General features: G+C 41.4%; 2 protein-coding genes across 2 annotated transcripts; both read left to right on the plus strand.

The window, feature by feature from the left end:
- Nucleotides 1-15,470: 15,470 nt before the first annotated feature.
- Nucleotides 15,471-16,013, plus strand: LOC135215911 (uncharacterized). Its single transcript, XM_064250867.1, has one exon. It carries the CDS (start codon nt 15,471-15,473, stop codon nt 16,011-16,013), a length of 543 nt encoding a protein of 180 aa, XP_064106937.1.
- A 603-nt stretch (nt 16,014-16,616) lies between these two features.
- Nucleotides 16,617-18,684, plus strand: LOC135215912 (uncharacterized). Its single transcript, XM_064250868.1, has 4 exons — nt 16,617-16,774; nt 16,871-17,294; nt 17,460-17,800; nt 18,234-18,684. Exons 1-4 carry the CDS (start codon nt 16,617-16,619, stop codon nt 18,682-18,684), a joined length of 1,374 nt encoding a protein of 457 aa, XP_064106938.1.
- The last annotated feature ends 248 nt before the right edge of the window (nt 18,685-18,932 follow it).

Raw genomic sequence — 18,932 nt, forward strand, 5'->3', positions numbered from 1 at the left:
AGTGTAACGAGACAATTCTGAGTTCACTACCTCTGTTTATAAAAAGGAAAAGCGGAACATATTTACGGGCTTAGCCAATAACTACTATAGCTCTTGTCAATATTTTTTCAAACTTAATACCATCTACACCTTGTGCATAGAGCTCTAAAATATTCTTCAACTTGGCAAATATTCCACAAAGAATAGTCTTTTTTTATTCAGCTTGTTCAAGATAAACTCCTACCCACAAGATATAGTTCATAAAATCACCAATAAGTCATTAACACAATTTTTACAACCTCCAACAGTCAACTTTGATGTTCCCGAAAAATTATTCTATACCTCAATCCCGTATATGTCTGACTAAATTCTCCTTAAATCTCACACGAATAATTGAACAAGAAATCCCGCTGTCTTACGTAAAACTTATCTCCAACAAACCATGTACAATAGGATCATTTTTAATTTCAAAGATCTCCTGCAGACCCTTCATGCGATCCAATGTGGGTTTATAAATTCACATGCCTTGGATGTCCGGGCTCTTACGTTGGATCACGCGAGGTTACTGCAGGTCAGATGTTGCTGCCATTGGAGGGTTTTTAGCTTTTTGCACTGGCCAGAATCAGCAGCCAGAAATTTTCTAATATTAGAAATCATGCCGCCTTATGTAAAACCGAAGTCCTGAAACAACACTTCTCAATAATTGGTTATATAAGGGACCCACCCACCGCTTAACAACTTTAGAAACATTATATATTAAAAGACTGGTTCTCTCTCTCTCATGGTAATACTTCTTCAGCAACTTTGTATCTGGCATAGTTGTCGTCTGGCCTTGGACGCCATTGTATGTCATTCCCTCTTCTCTCCTGCTTATGGACAGTTGGTGTTTAGGTAGTCTCTTTTTGTTTTCTGTTTTTTATGTACTTTTTATGCTTTTTACACTTTTTATTGTTTTAACTTGTGAATTTTCAATTACTTTATGAATTCCTTTTTATGTTAATAATGTATTTCATTGTGTCTTTAACTTTTCACAGACTGATGATGCACTGAGTAGTGCGAAAACGTTTTTTGGTTGATAAACTTGGCCTTTTTAACAACATGTGTATATATATATATATATATATATATATATATATATTGGGTAGATTACAGTTTAGTTGACCGGACCGTGTAACACCATTTTGCCCGGTCCATAATCCCTCCGCCAAGGTAAGTAGTTCTCGCAGATGACCCGCAGCCTACCAAACCCGACCCAGCCGACCAAACCCGAACCCAACCCACAGGACCGAACCCGAACATGCATCAACATGAAAGCCGATTCTCTTCGATATTTTTAATCTTGCCCAACTAATCTTTAGGACCTCCAATTTAATTTACAGTATTCTTTATTTTCACCCATGCCCAACTGAAATGTAAGAGCTCCATTTTTTTCCCTTCGTTATTCTATTTTTTTTCCCATGCTTGCCCACTAGATTTGGCAGAGTTTCCATTTTTTTTTTCATTATTCGATATTTTGACTCTTGCCCACGATAGTTTTACCCGTGCCAACATAATCTGTAGGATACATTTTTTTCCCCATTATTCGATATTTCTTTCCTTGCCCAACTCATCTGTATGACCTACATTTTTTTACATTCTTCGATACTATTTTCCAGTACTAGTTATCCGCTAGGATAACTAGTACCTGGAACGGACCTTTCTCGACCTTCCTCGACCCTTCAGTCTGTTCCTGCTTCTCAGCCAGTTCAGTGTTTCATCATGTCTTCTGCCGACAATTTGTCTTGTTCCGCACACGTGGCGTTCGCTGCCGCCGTTCCAGTCACGCTGGAAGACATTTACATTTTGTGTCAAGACGAACGATCCCTAGTCACTTATTTATGAAACAGGCCTACTGGGGGATTTTAGTGGCGTGTGCAAGGCCTGTAATGAAGGCACCGTCGGCCGCGGTTCAAAAAAGGGGACACTTTTCAATGGCGGTGCAACGAAAGGCACTGCCGCAAATACATTTCGATTCTCCACGGGTCATTCTTCTCGGGGTCCCATCTCTCCCTGAAGAGCATCTTAGTGCTCATCCACGGCTGGGTTCACGACGCTTCCCAGAAATATATGCAACTAAATCTGAGGATCGGCTCGCCCAACACTCTTGTCGACTGGTTTAATTTCTGCCGGGACGTTTGTGTTGATATTCTGGTGATGGACAATAGGAAAATTGGCGGACCTGGTCACGTGGTCGAGATTGACGAGTCCAAGTTTGGTAGAAGGAAATTCAACAAAGGCAGACGTGTCGATGGTTGTTGGGTTCTCGGCGGATTGACCGCCAAACAAAAGAAACATTTTTTTCAGGTTGTACCAGACAGGACTACGACACTTCTTCCTATTTTAATTGATAACATACATCCTGATTCAATTGTCATTTCTGATTGCTGGAAATCATATCACACTTTAAGTCAACATTTCAAATCACACAAAAACATTAATCACACATTGCATTTTGTAGACCCACACGAGAAAAACATACACACAAACACCATAGAATCTACTTGGCGGGTTTTGAAACGAAATGTCTTACCATAGAAGTGGTACAGTAAAAAATTTGTATAATTCATATTTCGCTATGTTTATTGTGTAAAAAAACGTTACCTAACTCAAGTTGATTGTCCTTTTAAAGCATTCTTAGATTTAATTAAACGTGTATATCAATTAAATAAAGTAGTTTCAACACCCGCCAAATTGAAGGCCAATATCGCTGAAAACAAACAATCACGAGACGTCGCTCCCGCTGTACAAACGGATTCGTCACCTCCACCGTGCCTCGTCACAAAATTCCCCTTGTTCAGTCATCTCGGACAACAACCGTCCCGCCAAGAAAAGAAAAAAAAAATCCTCTACCCAGAAGATTTCAGCGACTCCGATTTCTCTTGTTAGTTTCTTTATTTCTGGGGGGGGGGGGGGGGGGGGGGGGGGGGGGGGGGGGGGGGGGGGGGGGGGGGGGACCAGGCCAATCATCGGACGGCTAGCAACATCTCCAAGGTAAGGTTATCAATGTAAATGCACGTTATTTTCATTATTTTTGACAAAATTAAGCACGCCATTGTTATTTCCGCTTTGCTGAAGTCAGGGACGCTCAAACACATCCGAACATTCACGTCCGCTAGAAAGTCCACGTGTTCGAACGCAGTCCATGTGTTTCGAGCAAACAATTTGGCCTTGACTTTACCAATGTATTCTCGGAAATATTCATCTTGTTTAGTTATCAGTAAGGATATACGGGTGCCAGCCATATGTATGGACAAGTTATATAGGTTAGATATTTATAACTGTTAACTTACTACACAAGGGGGTCCAGGGGGGCGAGCCCCCGGCCAGGTAAGGACATGCAGACTTAGTTTGGTTAGGTCGGTTCCTTTGTTAGGTAGCAATCAGTTGTTAGTATACTATACTGGGGGTCCAGGGGGCGAAGCCCCCCGGCTAGGTAAGGACGTGGAGACTAACTATGGTTAGGTTGGTTCCTTTGGTTAGGTAGCAATCACTTTAATATACTATACTGGGGGGTCCGGGGGTAGGGGGGGCGAAGCCCCCCGGCCAGGTAAGGGCACGCGGCTAAGTTTGGTTAGGTTGGTTCGTTTGGTTACGATCACCGGACTCCTACAGTTTAGTTGGACAGGAGCTCCTACAGTTTAGTTGGACAGGAGCTCCTACAGTTTCGTTGGAAAGGGAGCTCATACAGTTTAGTTTGGCCACTGTGTTTTTTTTTTTGCTAGGGTTTCGTGGTTTTTTAGTGTTCATTGCCGTCGTTTGGTTAGCCTAACACAACGGGTGACGGGACCTCCTACATTTTTGTTGGTACGTGAGCTCCTACAGTTTACTTGGCAACGGGTTTCGTCTGCTAGGGTTTTGTTGTTTTTTTTTCGTGTTCGTTGTCGTCATCTGGGTCTCGTTTTCCCCCACCCAAAAACCCGGTTTCCCAATGGCTTCCCCCATTACCGTTTTCATTTACTCGTATGTACTCCCCCACCCAAAAACCCCGGTTCCCAAAAGGGTCCCCCATTATCGTTTTTATAGGTTTCGGGGTATTTAAACGGGCGCCAAAACAAAGCGTCCGCCATCTTGTTTGTATTGCTCCGCCGATTCCATAGCAGACGAAACCCGTGGTCAACTGAACGTAAGCGCTCCATATATATATATATATATATATATATATATATATTGTGTGAGTGTGTGTGTGTACATCATAGAATAGTTCAAAAGATAGAAGTGAATGTCCACAGGTAACAACATTAGATTTCTCGGACACTGGATTTCATGCAGTTTTATGAGGACGAAATGTTTTTGAAATTCGATATATATGCGTATTCAGACTGATATATGCTCTCCGCAAAATACGGTGTTCAAAGACATGCACTTTCCTATGCAAACAAGAACACCAACGAGGCACCTGGAGTGCGAGCTGCCATCTGGCGATTGACAGAGAAACCTGTAATAACACACCATAAACCAAAAAGCAAGTTTCGATGAAGCACTCATAAATAAAAGGCAAACGAACAGCGTTATATTTTATGAATAAATCTGATGTTGATATTACTCTTGAAGCGTCTGGTTCCAGATTGAAAATTCTGTTGCATAATTTTTCAAATAAATAGCAGAGGGGAAGGAAAAATGAATATTTATGGACCTAATAACTAATAACTCACATTGTTGAATAAAAATCATAGTCATATGACAGCGCGCTTTATAATTCTGGGAAAGCGAGAATTTGCATTGATGTTTTTGTTTCTGCTTAGACTAGCTTAGTGTTTGTAAAAATGAAAAGGGGAAAAAAGCTCTGATACAAATGAATAATTTAAAAAATTGCGCCTAGGAAAAAGAGAAATGTAAAAGGATTAAGAATACAAATCGCAAAGATAAAAGTAAAGTAATATTTTCATAAAAACTCTTTCACAGATAGTTCACGGAAAATTTTCGCTTACTAGGGGAGTAAGCCTACAATCTACTTTGTTGTTGTTGATGATGTTATTGTTGTTCTTGTTGGGGGCTAGGAAAGGCCTATGGGAGAGCCTAAAAAGCTCTGGAAAATGAATATTTAAAAAATAAATAATGCACATGGTAAACAGTACAGAAAAATTATTCCTAATAAAATATGGTGTATTCATTTTAATTTTCGTCGGTGAAACAAGGTTCTATTTGATCGTAGATTTTCCCACGTTTTCATTTATTAGGTGTACTGAATTTAGGCTATGAATCTGTTCGATTACTTTGCGTTTCCACCTGTAACTGAAAATATATGGGCGTGTTTAATTTGTGTCGTTTTTATTTTATCCTTGTTGTTTGTATAAGTAGTACTAAGAATGAGTATTATTACGATAATTACTCCACATTAAGCTAGGAATATAATGTTTGCAACTTGTTTGTGGGGGGAAAATCTTGCGCTCTGCCCGAGTAAGCTGGAGGTTGCATCACGCCTTGTTGCTATAAAGTAAAATGTAAGACACCAGATACATGCAATATTACATCAATCAAGCACATAACATAAAAAAAATGAGTTCCTTGATTTATTGGTAGAGCGTTTGTGGTTTTAAGATTAAAAGACATGGTATACAGAGGTTAAATCAGGCGTAGAGCGATAGTGTACGGCAGTGTTGCTATAGTACATTCACCCGCGGACTGATTGGCTGTTGATAAGCCAATGACAGACCTGGAAACTCTCAGTCTCTCTCGAGAGTTCACATATGTAGAATGTATGTTTCACCTCTCTTTAGGGATACGTCTTTGAGGAGAGGTGGAACATACATCCTGCCTATGTGAACTCTCGAGAGAGACTGAGTTTCCCGCCCTGTGATTGGCTTATCAACATCCAATCAGGAGCGTCGAGCGTCGTAAGGGATTGGCCTAGACGTCAAATGCACGGTTGATGTGAATCTACTATAGTATGTAGCGATGTTCTACGATGCAGAAACAACTATCGTTACTGATATTAGGAAGGCAGTCACTCGAATAATAATGTTCAATGTTAAACATCGTTGTTACCGAGACCATCCCACTTTAGTTATTGTCTCCATTAACTTTATAGTTAGTTCACTTACTATTACCACTAATATTGCTAATACTGTGCTGTTGTAGTAACTGTAGTTGCAGTATTAGTAGCCTACGGAATAATGAACTTGTAATGCATCTACGCTATAAAACTGTCACAGATAAACCAAAAGGGATTTTTTCATGGAAATTACACAGATACAGTGGCAGTACCGTCCTCTCTCTCTCTCTCTCTCTCTCTCTCTCTCTCTCTCCTCCGCGTGACCATAAACACTGTGCGTCACTTTTTCGTATGATCGTTTTACCTATAATTATTCATGCATGAATTTGCAAACCTTTAAACATTTAGTTAAGAATATTTTTACCATGATAATTCACGAGAACTGGATCATAGTAATGGCAGGATATGGTTAGTTGCTTGTTGATTTCCACTGTGACATTTATTTGGGTGAGCCAGACCCATCTATTTCGTTGTACCTGGTTTGTCTTATTTTTTTTCTAGTTTTTTTGTATTTAGCTGACGTATTTAGCTTTATATTTCATAGATTACTTTTATTCCAGTATTCCTGACGTTTTCATAATGAAATTGATGAATAAATGAGTGAAAAATGCTAGGTATTCATTATCAACAATATCATTTCTAAAAATGTTTTGGTTGATTAAATCTCGTTTTTCATAAAGGTAATTTGCAAATCAAACAATCATGAAAAATAGACTGTATTTATCTCATGGGCGATTCTATGTATAATGAAGTAAATCTTTTATTCTGAAGAAAATTTGGTCTTAATATGACTTCTATTTCGAAATGCTTATTGAATAATATGAAAAGTGGAAATAATATGATCATGAATAAGAAATATCTCAATGAATTTTCAAGTCACAAAAGCAATCACCATGTCCATTTGGCTGACGAGTAATTGGCCATCAAATGAACGGGTTACCACATTTCAATGACGTTCAGTCTTCATAAGTGAATGTTATGAAATATGGAAAACTATATTCGTGATTGGTCGTCATTCGGAAGCCTTAATTAATTACTCTCATTTGCATCTTCTTGGCCCTTAATATTATTTTTTAGCGAGTAATGAATTTTAGGCATTTGCCACCAAGGATGTTGCAGAAATTTGTGTTTTATTTATTTATTTATTTATTTTTTTTCATTTTACTAACATTATTATGTTAGCAGCAGATAACTATGTGTTGAAATAGATTTCTATAATTTTGTTGGTTTGTTATCATTAAAAGCATATAATATTTAATGAAAATGGGATGCCAAGTGTAAATGCACCTTGACTCTTTATATAGACCACAGATATTTAAAATACGTTTAAGCATTCATGCGGTCGCTTGAAACATTCCCTGCTTTAAGAAGAATCAAATATTTAAATGCATTTTATACACTATGAAATCTCCTCTAATATGCAGAAACTTCAAAATCATTTAGAACGCTGAATATTCTATCCGCTAGAAAATTTTACTGAAATGGGTAAAATAAGTTACACGGCTCTGTATCTAAAAATCAGTGGCATAATGGGTCAGTAGATTTTCTAATGTTCGCACACCTGAAAACTTTTACTTTAATAATTATAATATTTTGATACATTAATAAAAGAGAGTCCCCTAATAATGACCTGCAATTTGGGAAATTCAGGCTATCCACAATGATCTCCTAAACATTTTTGCTTTCAATCTGACGCAAGTGTGAATACTCTTGATATGTAGTCACTGAATGTTCTTATCACAACGTCAAATTCTCAGTAATAATTCTCTGGATGGAGCAACAACACAGGATTCGTGAAGAGAAATTGTATACCGAAATTTCTAACTTTCCTTTTTGCAAATGCTAAACATTTATAGAGCCAAATTGAAGTGTGCAAGAAAGATTGACGGAAAGTGAAATGCAAAAGGTAAAGAACAAGATAAACAGAGGGAAAAAATAAGGATGCTGCAAAGGAAGGCCAAACATGAAAAGAATATTTGTTTATTCTGCAGTGTATATCTTTCTCCTTCGTGATACTGTAGGCATTTTGTTATCTGCCTTTCGTGGGATTGAGTAAACAACAAATTATTATTCCCTCTTCAGAGTCTTGTGTTTTGTGTCATCAGTATTTAAGAGTAAAGACAAAATGGCCACTTTTGCAGCAAATAGTATATGCGTCAATATGGATGACCGTGATCTTTCTAAAAAACCACGGGGGTTTCCTTTGAAATTATTAACAAGTTGTTTACTTTGAACGCATTTTCCTTTCCTTTGACAATGTTTTTTTTAACCTAATTTATGGGAACATTTATGGTTTATAAGACGAGTAAAAATACTATTTTTTGACAAACTTTCTGACATGACTAACGAAATTCTGTCTCAATCCGGATAATGCTTGTATAATATTTGATGAAAATACCCTTAGTTATTGCTGCTGTTTGACATACGATATCCGGGCCATCTATCTGCATGATTGATTGCACACGATAAGAAGCTATAGCATTTTACGGATAATCAATGGTAATGAAATACTATAGCCTGAATTCTTTCTTCAGACCTAATTCCATACAAAGAATAAGTGATGCAGTGGTAAGAGTAGACAGGATTTGCGCTGTTCACCGATGACCAGAGACAGGGTTAGGTCCGATGCTAGAAAAAAGAAATGCGGATGACGCTCCTGATATTTCAGTGTTAAAATTTATGATCGATATTAAAAGAGTTAATAAAAAAAATTCCCCTTCTAATCTATACACTAGCAACACGAGTAACGGCCAATGCGGTTTTTCTATTTTTTTAATTTTTTTATTCGATGAAGCTTCGAAGCGTTGTCCGATCATCCAATGAAACCTAGTTAGTGCTGTGCAGTTATCCAACGAAGCCTACGTAAGCTGCCCATTCATCTATTGAAACCTGGTAAGGCCTGTCCGATTTCCAGCGTTTATTTAATAGAAATGCGCACCTACTATGTCACGATCTACCACGCCATCTTTTGCCATATAATACACAAGCCCTCGGATGGCAATAGATGTTTAGTTTACTATTTAATCTTATGGCCTATACTTGTAATGCAGCAAACATATGCCATTCTGCACTCAATTGACAATCCATTTCTCATGCCATAATTTTCATCGATATCTATCGCCCTTTCATATCTCTTCATCCATACAGATATTAAACAACCATAGAGATACAGTGCACACTTGTAATAGCCAAAATTAAACGCGAAACTAGTCAATGTAACGCATGCAGTTTCACAGGCGTCACCTCCATCTAGAATAAAATGTTGAGTTTGGTTTCGGTGAACAGGTGGCTACTTGCACAGCTTCACAATGAATAATACTGCAAATGGTTGGAAGAACATCATATAAACAATCTGTATTGATGACAAACACTTGAAACATCACAGAAAATACCATGAATAGAATGGCCTTACTAAGATAAAAACAAAATGTAGAGATAAAACAAATATTAAAACATGCCTTTGGTACTAGAGATTAAAAAGCGAAGATTGTAATACCAAATGAAGTTGAAAATTAATACTGAAACAACTGCAGAATTATAAATGGTTAACAAATGAGTTGTTCGGCTGAAGATTGTTGAAAAATGAAGAGGTCAAATCTGATAGTTACATTTTCCTCGCGCAGACTAAACCTCCTATTTTGTATTCATGAAGAAATTAAATCATTTTGGAGACTGGATTTATGAAGGAAATCAAACCAGAACTAATCACAAATTATCTGGTGTACAGATGAAGGAAAATTAAATGTATGTGTAAAGGTGTGCGATATGAAAATGAACTGTTAATGGATTGTGAAAACGTTTGATATTTGCCATTTATATGAAAAGATTAGAGACGGCAGAATGAATCTGTAATAAGTCTGCAAAAGTAGAAAGTTAAGAGTAGATGTAAAAAGTGTGAACGGAAACGAGGAAGATGGAGCGCTTGGTGGACCAATGAAAGCGTCTGATGCGTCTAGGGCCGTCGTTCCCAATCTGGGGTCCATGACCCCCTTGGGTAGGGGGTCATGTAGCAGAATGCAGGGGCCCATAATCTGAAGATATGTATGTTTAAAACAATACGTTTTATGTATACATGGGTTATGGTGGGCGGTTGGCCATTGACAAATATCCTGTATGATAAGTGGATAAAGACCAGAAAAAGTTTGGGAACCACTGGTCTACGGTTTTGCATATAAGTATAAAAGAAAGATGAGAAAAGAAATAGTGACACATTAGATACAGTAAAAAAAAAAGGCAGCAGGATATGTGTGAAGAACTACAGAGACCCTGTGTGTGTGTGTAGAGGGTATAGTGGGAATATTTGACCGCCTAGTTGATCCAAGTCTCCTTTATGGAATTGAAGGGTTGCTGACGAATGCACATGAAACACAAATGAGTGGAGCTGATGTGATACTCTATTTATATAGCATCTGTGGTGGAAGAAGGATTGAAATTGTTAGAAATGCGAAGGTATGCAGTGATGAAATGGTTAACTTAGGTGCTACATTAATCACATTCTTTCGAGGTGGCATGGTCATGTAAAATTAATAAGTCGATGGGTTAGAAAAAAAAGTTCGTGTCATGGATCCATTACGTAATGGAGGTTCTGAAAGGTCTTTATATCTAGTAGCCGTGTGGGTGGGTGCTAGAGGAAAGTAAATGGCACAATGTTTGTTGTGGGGTATATAGTGCTGCTGATGGGCCTTCTGTGTAACTGTATGAAGTAGCTACTAGTAGCGAGTTTCTGTATAGGCGATTCACACAGCAAGTACACATTTACTACACGAATGGCTTAATGACTACTGCGCAGTTTTTTTTCTCTCTGAAGAATGATAAGCTGTTGAGAACAGGGTACAACTGGGAAGCACTGAGAGGTGGAAGAAGAGAAAGACCTGGACAGAGATCGATGAATGAGTTTCTGGAAATGAAAATCGGCAACATCCTGCAACAAAGTCAGTAAGCTTAAGAATAGAATAGGATATAGAATGTAGGCCGAAGGCCAAGGGCTGGACCCGGGGGATCATGCATCATTGAAACGGTTATTAAGAGTGAAGGTTTGAATGGTGTGACAGGAGAAAAATCTCGCAGTTGCACTATAAATCAACTCTTAGGAGAGGGTGGAATGTAAGATGGAAAAAAGAGAATATGACAGTGTACCGTACAAGTGCAATGACGGCCCTACCCACCTACTGAGAGTAAATTTAAGATAGAGGTAAATGGCTGAATGAGTGTAGGTCGGCCCGATTTGTTTGTTTGTTTGTATGGTGTTTTTACGTTGCAAGGAACCAGTGGTTATTCAGCAACGGGACCAACGAGAGTGAACTTCTATCACCAGAAATACACATCTCTCACTCCTCAATGGAATGGCCGAGAATCGAACCCGCGAGTGACCACCGAGGTGAGAAGCAAAAACCAAACCAACTCGAGGCGTTTCGCGTGAGAATCCTATCGAAGTGGTCTAGGTGCTTCCCTCCACGAATGACCAGTAGAAATATGGGTAAATAGAAAAATTATAAGAATGTGGCAGGATAATTGCCTCGTCACTCTCATGGTCCCACACACTCCCTACCTCTCTCGCTGGGATAAACATTTCAAGTAAAGGCTTACTCATGTTATGTATCTAATCGGCATGTCTGAAGTTGCCACCGGATCTCTTTCTTACTTTAGTTTCATGACTGAGTGAAGATCTCCATTTAAGCAGCCGTAACACCCGCAGTCATACCCAACTGAAACTAGCCAACAGCGGCAGCCGTACCTGGGGAAAGATCGTCCATCTAGGTCTCTAGGCCGACACTGAACTTACAACCACCGCAGAATGAGCAAAAGTATATTGCACAAGAAATATAAAAGTAATTCACCTGTCAACAAGTAGGAAAAGGCTAAAGGAGGATGTAGTATACATATATATATATATATATATATATATATATATATATATATATAGTATATATATATATATATATATATATATATATATATATATGTAAGTATAACTTCATCCTCTTTTAGCCTTTTCCTGCTTGTTGACAGGTGAATTACTTGTATATTTCTTGTGATATAATATATATATATATATATATATATATATAATATATATATATATATATATATATATATATATATATATATATATATATATCGCTTTAAAATAAAAACAGTAAGATCTTCAAATGAATTCATTTGCTCGTTCATTGCAACATCATATAGCGACGAAATTACCAGAGGAATTTCGTTGTGTTTACTTCCGTGGAAGTCACCAAAGGTTTAATAACATACCTTTGATTAACATTCGGACTTGTTGATAAGACAGTATCTACAACATTTCCTATTTGCCAGTCCTCTGGAATTCACCGAAGCAATTGATAATGAAATGTAAGATTGATTATTTACCGTAAATAATGGATTTCTAGAGACACTCGAATGCGATCCCAGGTAAGCCAGCACTGTCGTGTGTTTGTGATTTTATATAACTTATATAATTGAAAAATTGTGGTTGTATTTGTGGAAAGAATGAAAGGGTGGAAAGAGAACTGTGAAGGGAAGTGAATGCGTACAGGGGAGAGTAAGGGAAGGGAAAGATATAAGCACAGGAGGGCAGGGAATGGAAGGGAGGGATAAAAAAAAAGGGTATAGGATCTGGGTTGTCATTAGGGAGAGGGTTTGGCTAAGGCAAGTAGGGCTGGGTAGAGAGAGATCGAGAAGGGGGAATTTCCAGAAAAATATGAAAAAAAGAGATGTTTGTGCAGATAAAGTACAGTATAACACATTATTATTAAGTACTGATAAAATTATTGTTGTTATGAAGCATTCCCAGCTATTACCCAGAAATCAACTTAGGATTACGTTTTAATCAAAGGAAAGCACTTCACCCATCAGCAGATATAAAATTTCGAGGATAAAAAAAAGGGAAGCACTGTTTTCATTTGTTAGAAGATTGAGGCTAATAGTTGCTGTAATCAGGGCTGACAGACATTTTAATGGTAAAATTCTAGAGAAAGACTGACTGACGACACTGTTGTCAGCTTCTGCAATCTCACTTTTGTGATAAAGAATGAAGTGGAAGGCTTTGTAGTGTTTTCAACTTTTTCAGTCTTAATTTTATTATTAAAGAATGACGTAGAAGGCTTTTTTATATTATCATATCAAATATATGTTAAAAATAAACATATACATCATTCCGGTTCATTTATGCTTGAATATTCGAATAAAAATTCATACTGTAATCAAAGATATCAAATATTTTGACGATGGGAATAAGCTGGATTAGTATTTGTCATCAGTTCTCTCATAAAGATAATTAGATAAATAAGAAAATTGAGCAAATTATGTTATGAATAATACTCATAATCCTCTAATTAGAGCCTTGTTATTTTTCATTATTGTATAGAATTTAATGTTATGCTGTATATTAATTACGTACAGTTTATGAACATTTTGTACATTTACTTTGATTATTCTATAGAAGAATATATTTATGTTCCCATTTATATTTTCTCGTTGCACGTATTGTAAGACCACTATTTCGTTATGCATCGTGGCAACAATGTAATAGATGTGTCAACACTGCCTTTATTTCCCGCCATATGCATAGTCAGTCTCTGTCCAGTGGTCATTGTAGTGACAAGCCGCGGACCTGCTTTCCCCGCTACTGTCGTCTTGATGTCTTGTTTATCTTCATTACAAAGATTTTAAAGAATCTACGGGTTTGATTTGTCACCCCTTCATTTCCATTTCTTGCATGGATTGTATGTGGCAGCATCCACACATGGCGCAGTGAGTAACCGACACGTTATTGAACTCCAAGAAGACGACGCCATTGCCGCTTTCTTCTCGCTCGCACATTGGATTCTTACAGTGACTCAAGATATCAACGACAGTTTAACTACAGTGTCTCCAAGATGATACAGTGTTTGTGCGTGCAGGGTTAGAGTGACAGTGTGCTATAGTGTTGTGTTGCATTATATTTAAAGTGTCCTTGCCAAGCTTTCTTCGGGACATTTGAACTCTAGCGCCTGTTTTTCTCGGGAGCCCCCACCATACATCCTCCCCTCGTCATGCATCGATGGTGACTGAGGCCCGAGCGCTCCCCCATGAGGCACTCTCACCCCTCCCGCCTCCCCGCCCTCTGGTCGCTAGCTCGCAACACTCACTCATCCCCACCCGACTGCCGCTTATTTTCACAAGCGCACTGACAAACATTGTAATTTTAAATATCCAAAGTGCTTTCTTTCTTTCGCTTACATACAGCGACTTGGATATTTTTCTGGCATTCTACTGATCTCAAGCTCTCTTACGACACCGAACACGACATGGCTCAACAAGAGGAAAAGCTAATTGATTTAATGGATCAGACAGCGGATGAGACAGAGGAGCAGACAGCGGATCAGGCCGAGGATCAAACGCAGGGTCTGATGAGAGACGAGGTACCTGTGCACCTCCCCACTGCTGATGAAGATACCAGCACCACTCTCCCTCCTCCCCTGACTCCCAATAGGACAGGAGACCAGAATAATGACATACTTCATCTTATACACTTTCTGCAAACTTCCAGCATGCAAGAGCAAGACCGACGACGACAAGAGGAGCAGAACTTCAGACTACAGATGGAGCAATCAAGACAGGAAGACAACCAGCGGTTCATGTCTCTTTTCTCCTTGCTATCAGGACAGATTGCGGCATCGCAACCCCGGCAAACTAACCCATGATTGCACCTCCTTTTACACCTGTTCCCCCACCCCCTGGCTTCTCAGAGAACACACCTTCAGTTTCTAGCAAGCCTACGGTCCATCCCCCACCTCTTCTGCAACAAAATGCAACGTACCAAGCGTTTCGCCAATGGAGACTCCGTTTTGAGGATTATGCAGCATTAGTTGGACTTGATAGGTTACATCAAACTTCCCAGCTGATTCACCTGAGAACTTGCATCTCCCTGGACATCCAGCGCCTGCTTACGCTACACTGGCATCCCTCCCAACACATCACTTTCCCTTACAGAGGTGTTGGATACACTGCAAAAGCACTTTCGCAGCCTCAGAAATGAAGCCTTACGACGCATGGGAATTGCTGTCTCAAACAGGCTGTCGGAGGAATCGTTTGCAGACTACTACGCACGCCTCAAGGATCTCGCTGATGAAGTGGTACTTATGCACTGGCAACCCCACCTCCTGCACTGAACGGCAATTGCAGATGGTAATTTTGATGGGTGTGAGGGACGAAGAGTTAATTCAACGCCTTATTCCCCTCCAACCCTCATCTACCCTTGCAGAGTTCGTGACATGCTGCCGCTCCTACGAATCTACCACTGCGACTGCATCAGCCATTGCATCTTCCCCTAGTCAGGTCAATGCAGTATCTACATACAAGAAGAACCAGCGTCTACAGAAGAAAGGATTCTCATCGATCTCCTGACCACGTTCTTCCACCAGTCTCCTAACAGTGACCGTTTGTCAAGTATTGCATCTCGCAAGCACGATTCCGGACAATGCCCAGCCACGGTGCATCATGCAATAACTGCGGACGCACGGGTCATTGGCCCCGCACTCAGAAATGCCCTGCTAAGGAAGTTCAGTGCAAGACCTGCCAGAAACAGGGACATTTTGAGAAGATGTGCAGGTCGACCAAGAAAAGTCAGACTGGGTATACAGCTTCACCTCCTCCTAATAAGTCAAATCCCAGCTGCCGTTTCATGGGTAATAACTTGGGTAGGCGAGATCCCCCACACCACACTGTCTCTCTGTTATTGGCGATATATTCAGCACAACTCCAGCTAATTCCCGATACAGGAGGCAGACATCACAGTGATTGGCACCATACATTTGGATGCACTCCGCATACCTCGGACAAGGCTCGAATCTCCACCCATGACAGACGTTGTGACAGCAGATGGATCCCCCATGACACCGGCTGTAGGATGCTTCCAGGCAACACTTCGTCTTGGCAACAAGTCTTGCTCAGCAACCATCATGTTCATGAGGATATCCAGACTCCCTCCTCTCCCGTGAACATTGCCGAGCTCTCGCCATAGTGTCGCTGGAATTCCCGAAGCCCATCCTCAAGGCAACACATGTCAACAGATGCGCTCAGTTTCCTGCCTCTGCCATGACGTCACCGCAGCTATTAAGGACTATTTTCTCAGCACTTCAGCGACGTCCTCATATCTAAGAAGGATCTACAACCCAGCCACTAAAGAAAATGGCAGGGCCCTCCAATGAGGATTCACCTGAAACCTGGTGCTACACCATTCGCTGTGCTACACCCAGGCCCATTCCGTTTGCTCTCAGAGATCAAGTGAAAAGAAGAACTTGACTCCTTGGTGCAACAAGGAATCATCAGACCAGCAGGCGACGAACCCTCTGAATGGTGCCATCCCATGGTCTTGGTACCAAGGACAAAAGGTGTGCGCATCACTGTGGGATCATACCCACCTAAATTCTCAGGTAGCCCGTCCCTACACACCCTTCACCTACGCCCATGATGCCCGTCCGCAACATCTCTCCTACTGCGAAGTACTTCACCACAGCGGATTGCCCTGCATGGCTATTTGGGCAAAATGGAGTTGGCAGAAGAGGACCGCCACCTAACTACATTTATAACTCCGTATGGAAGATTCCAGCACTGTCGTGGCCCGATGGGATTTTCAGCAACAGGTGATGCATACTGCCTCCGTGGAGATATGGCACTACAAGGTGTTCCCAACTGTGTGAAGGTTGTAGATGACATCCTCCTTTCCGACGAGGATCTCCCTTCCCAACTACAACACGTGCACCAAATGCTGACCAGATGCCCGTCAGTATGGCATCACCCTCAACAAGGAGAAATTTACTGTAGCCGCCCCTAAAGTTAACTTTGCGGTTGATGTCTTATCATCCGATGGTATTGCAGCAGACCCCGACAAGGTATCAGCTATACGCGACTTCCCGACACCCCGTCCAATGTCACAGACGTCAGGTCGTTTATGGGTCTCGTCAATCAACTTGCCGACTTCACTCCAGACATTGCAGCAGCAGCACAGCCCCTACGTCCACTTATGAGCCCCAAACGCTCATTTGTCTGGACGCCCGACCATGAGCGAGCATTTAAGAAAGTCAAGACAGCTCTGACTTCACCACCTATCCTGGCACCCTTCAATCTGCCTCGCCTGTGGTTATACAAACAGATGCCTCACGCCTATACGGTCTCGGCTATGCCCTACTTCAAGATAACGGCCGAGGTCAGAGGCGGTCTCGTCCAGTGTGGCTCTCGTTTCCTTACGGATACAGAGACTCGCTACGCCACCATAGAGCTGGAGCTACTTGCAGTCACTTGGGCTATAGCTAAGTGCCGCCTATACTTGTCTGGACTTCAACATTTCACCTTAATGACTGACCATCGCCCCTTGATACAATTCTCAATCACTACACTTTGGATGCTATTGAGAATCCACGCCTTCAACGCCTCAAGATGAAAGTGGCCCCCTACATCTTCACTGCAGTATGGGCCGCGCAGGGAAACAACTTTGCATACCAGACGCCCCTGTCTCGCTCCCCAACCAGTCGCCCCACACCTGAAGATAAGAGGAGTGCACCACTTCGACTGCACATGCAGGCGTATCGTTGCCAGCACCGCCACTTCCACTGACGACCAGGCAACAGGACCCATCATCGAAGAAGACAAGTCTCTACAAGAATCCGCACGGCCGCATCCCAGGATCAAGATTACAGTCGTCTGTTCACTACGTCTCCACGGTTTTCCTACCAACCGCTATGATCTCCACGCTTCCGCCCTCCCGTATTGGGAAGCTGCGGGACAACCTTTTACGCGGATGGAGAGTTAGTATTGTATGGACACCGGATCGTCATCCCTGCAGCCCTCCGTAGACGCACCTTGGATCGACTCCACGACAGCCATCGAGGATTGAAGCTACTCGACGTCGTGCAATGCAGACAGTATTCTGGCCAGGTATCAATGCAGATATCAAGAGTAAAGTAGAAAGCGTGAGGCCTGCCAACAGCTTCTCCCTAGTCAGCAACAGAACCTTGCTGTGTGACGACCATCCATCCCGGCCCTTCGAAAGTGTGTCAGCTGACTTCTTCCATGTAGCAGGGAAATCCTTCCTTGTTATTGCCGATAGACTTTCAGGCTGGCCTGTGGTTGTTCCCTGGACGTGACACAACTGCAGCCAGAGTTACAAGAATGTTCTGTGTTTTCTTCCGCGAGGTTGGTGTTCCACTTCGCTTACGAACTGATGAGGACCCCCATTTTCCAGCCACGACTTCAAGCAATTTGCCGACCGCTGGGGAGTTCATCACATCATCACTTCTCCACATTACCCTCAGGCTAATGGACACGCAGAAGCTGCAGTGAAAGCTGTTAAACACCTTATCATCAAGACTGCCGCATCCGGGAACATAGATTGTGAAGCCTTTGATAGAGGACTGCTGGAGCTTCGGAATACACCGAACCCTGCTGGACGCTCCCCTGCGCAGATCCTCTATGGCCATCCTCTCCGTACTTGTGTTCCGGCTCACCCCAGATCATTCACAGAGGAGTGGCAAACCAAGACTGAAGATTACGACCGTCGTACTGCGGCCCGCCCAAACGACCAAGCCATGAGCCTTTACAATTCTCATGCCCGCCCTCTACCCAAGCTCACCATCGGCCAACGAGTTAGGATACAGGACTCACGACGCTTCGATGGGACAAGGTCGGCATCGTGATGGGCCGCGGAATGTCAAGAAAGTATGAAATACGCCTTCCAAGTGGTCGTGTATTGGTTTCGAAACCGAAGACATTTACGCCAATGGCTAATATGAGTGATGACACCTCTCCCCAAGTCCCTGTGTCCCCTTTTGCTCTGGCCAGGAAAGAGAGCCTCATTCGAACCCTCCAATGTCCCTCGTCATTCACCTCGACTAGCTCACAGGAATTAATGTTCCGCTCGAGGACACTGCTACGAGCGTAAAGG

The sequence above is a fragment of the Macrobrachium nipponense genome, chromosome 5 (assembly GCF_015104395.2).
Source record: "Macrobrachium nipponense isolate FS-2020 chromosome 5, ASM1510439v2, whole genome shotgun sequence".
Lineage (NCBI taxonomy): Eukaryota > Metazoa > Arthropoda > Malacostraca > Decapoda > Palaemonidae > Macrobrachium > Macrobrachium nipponense.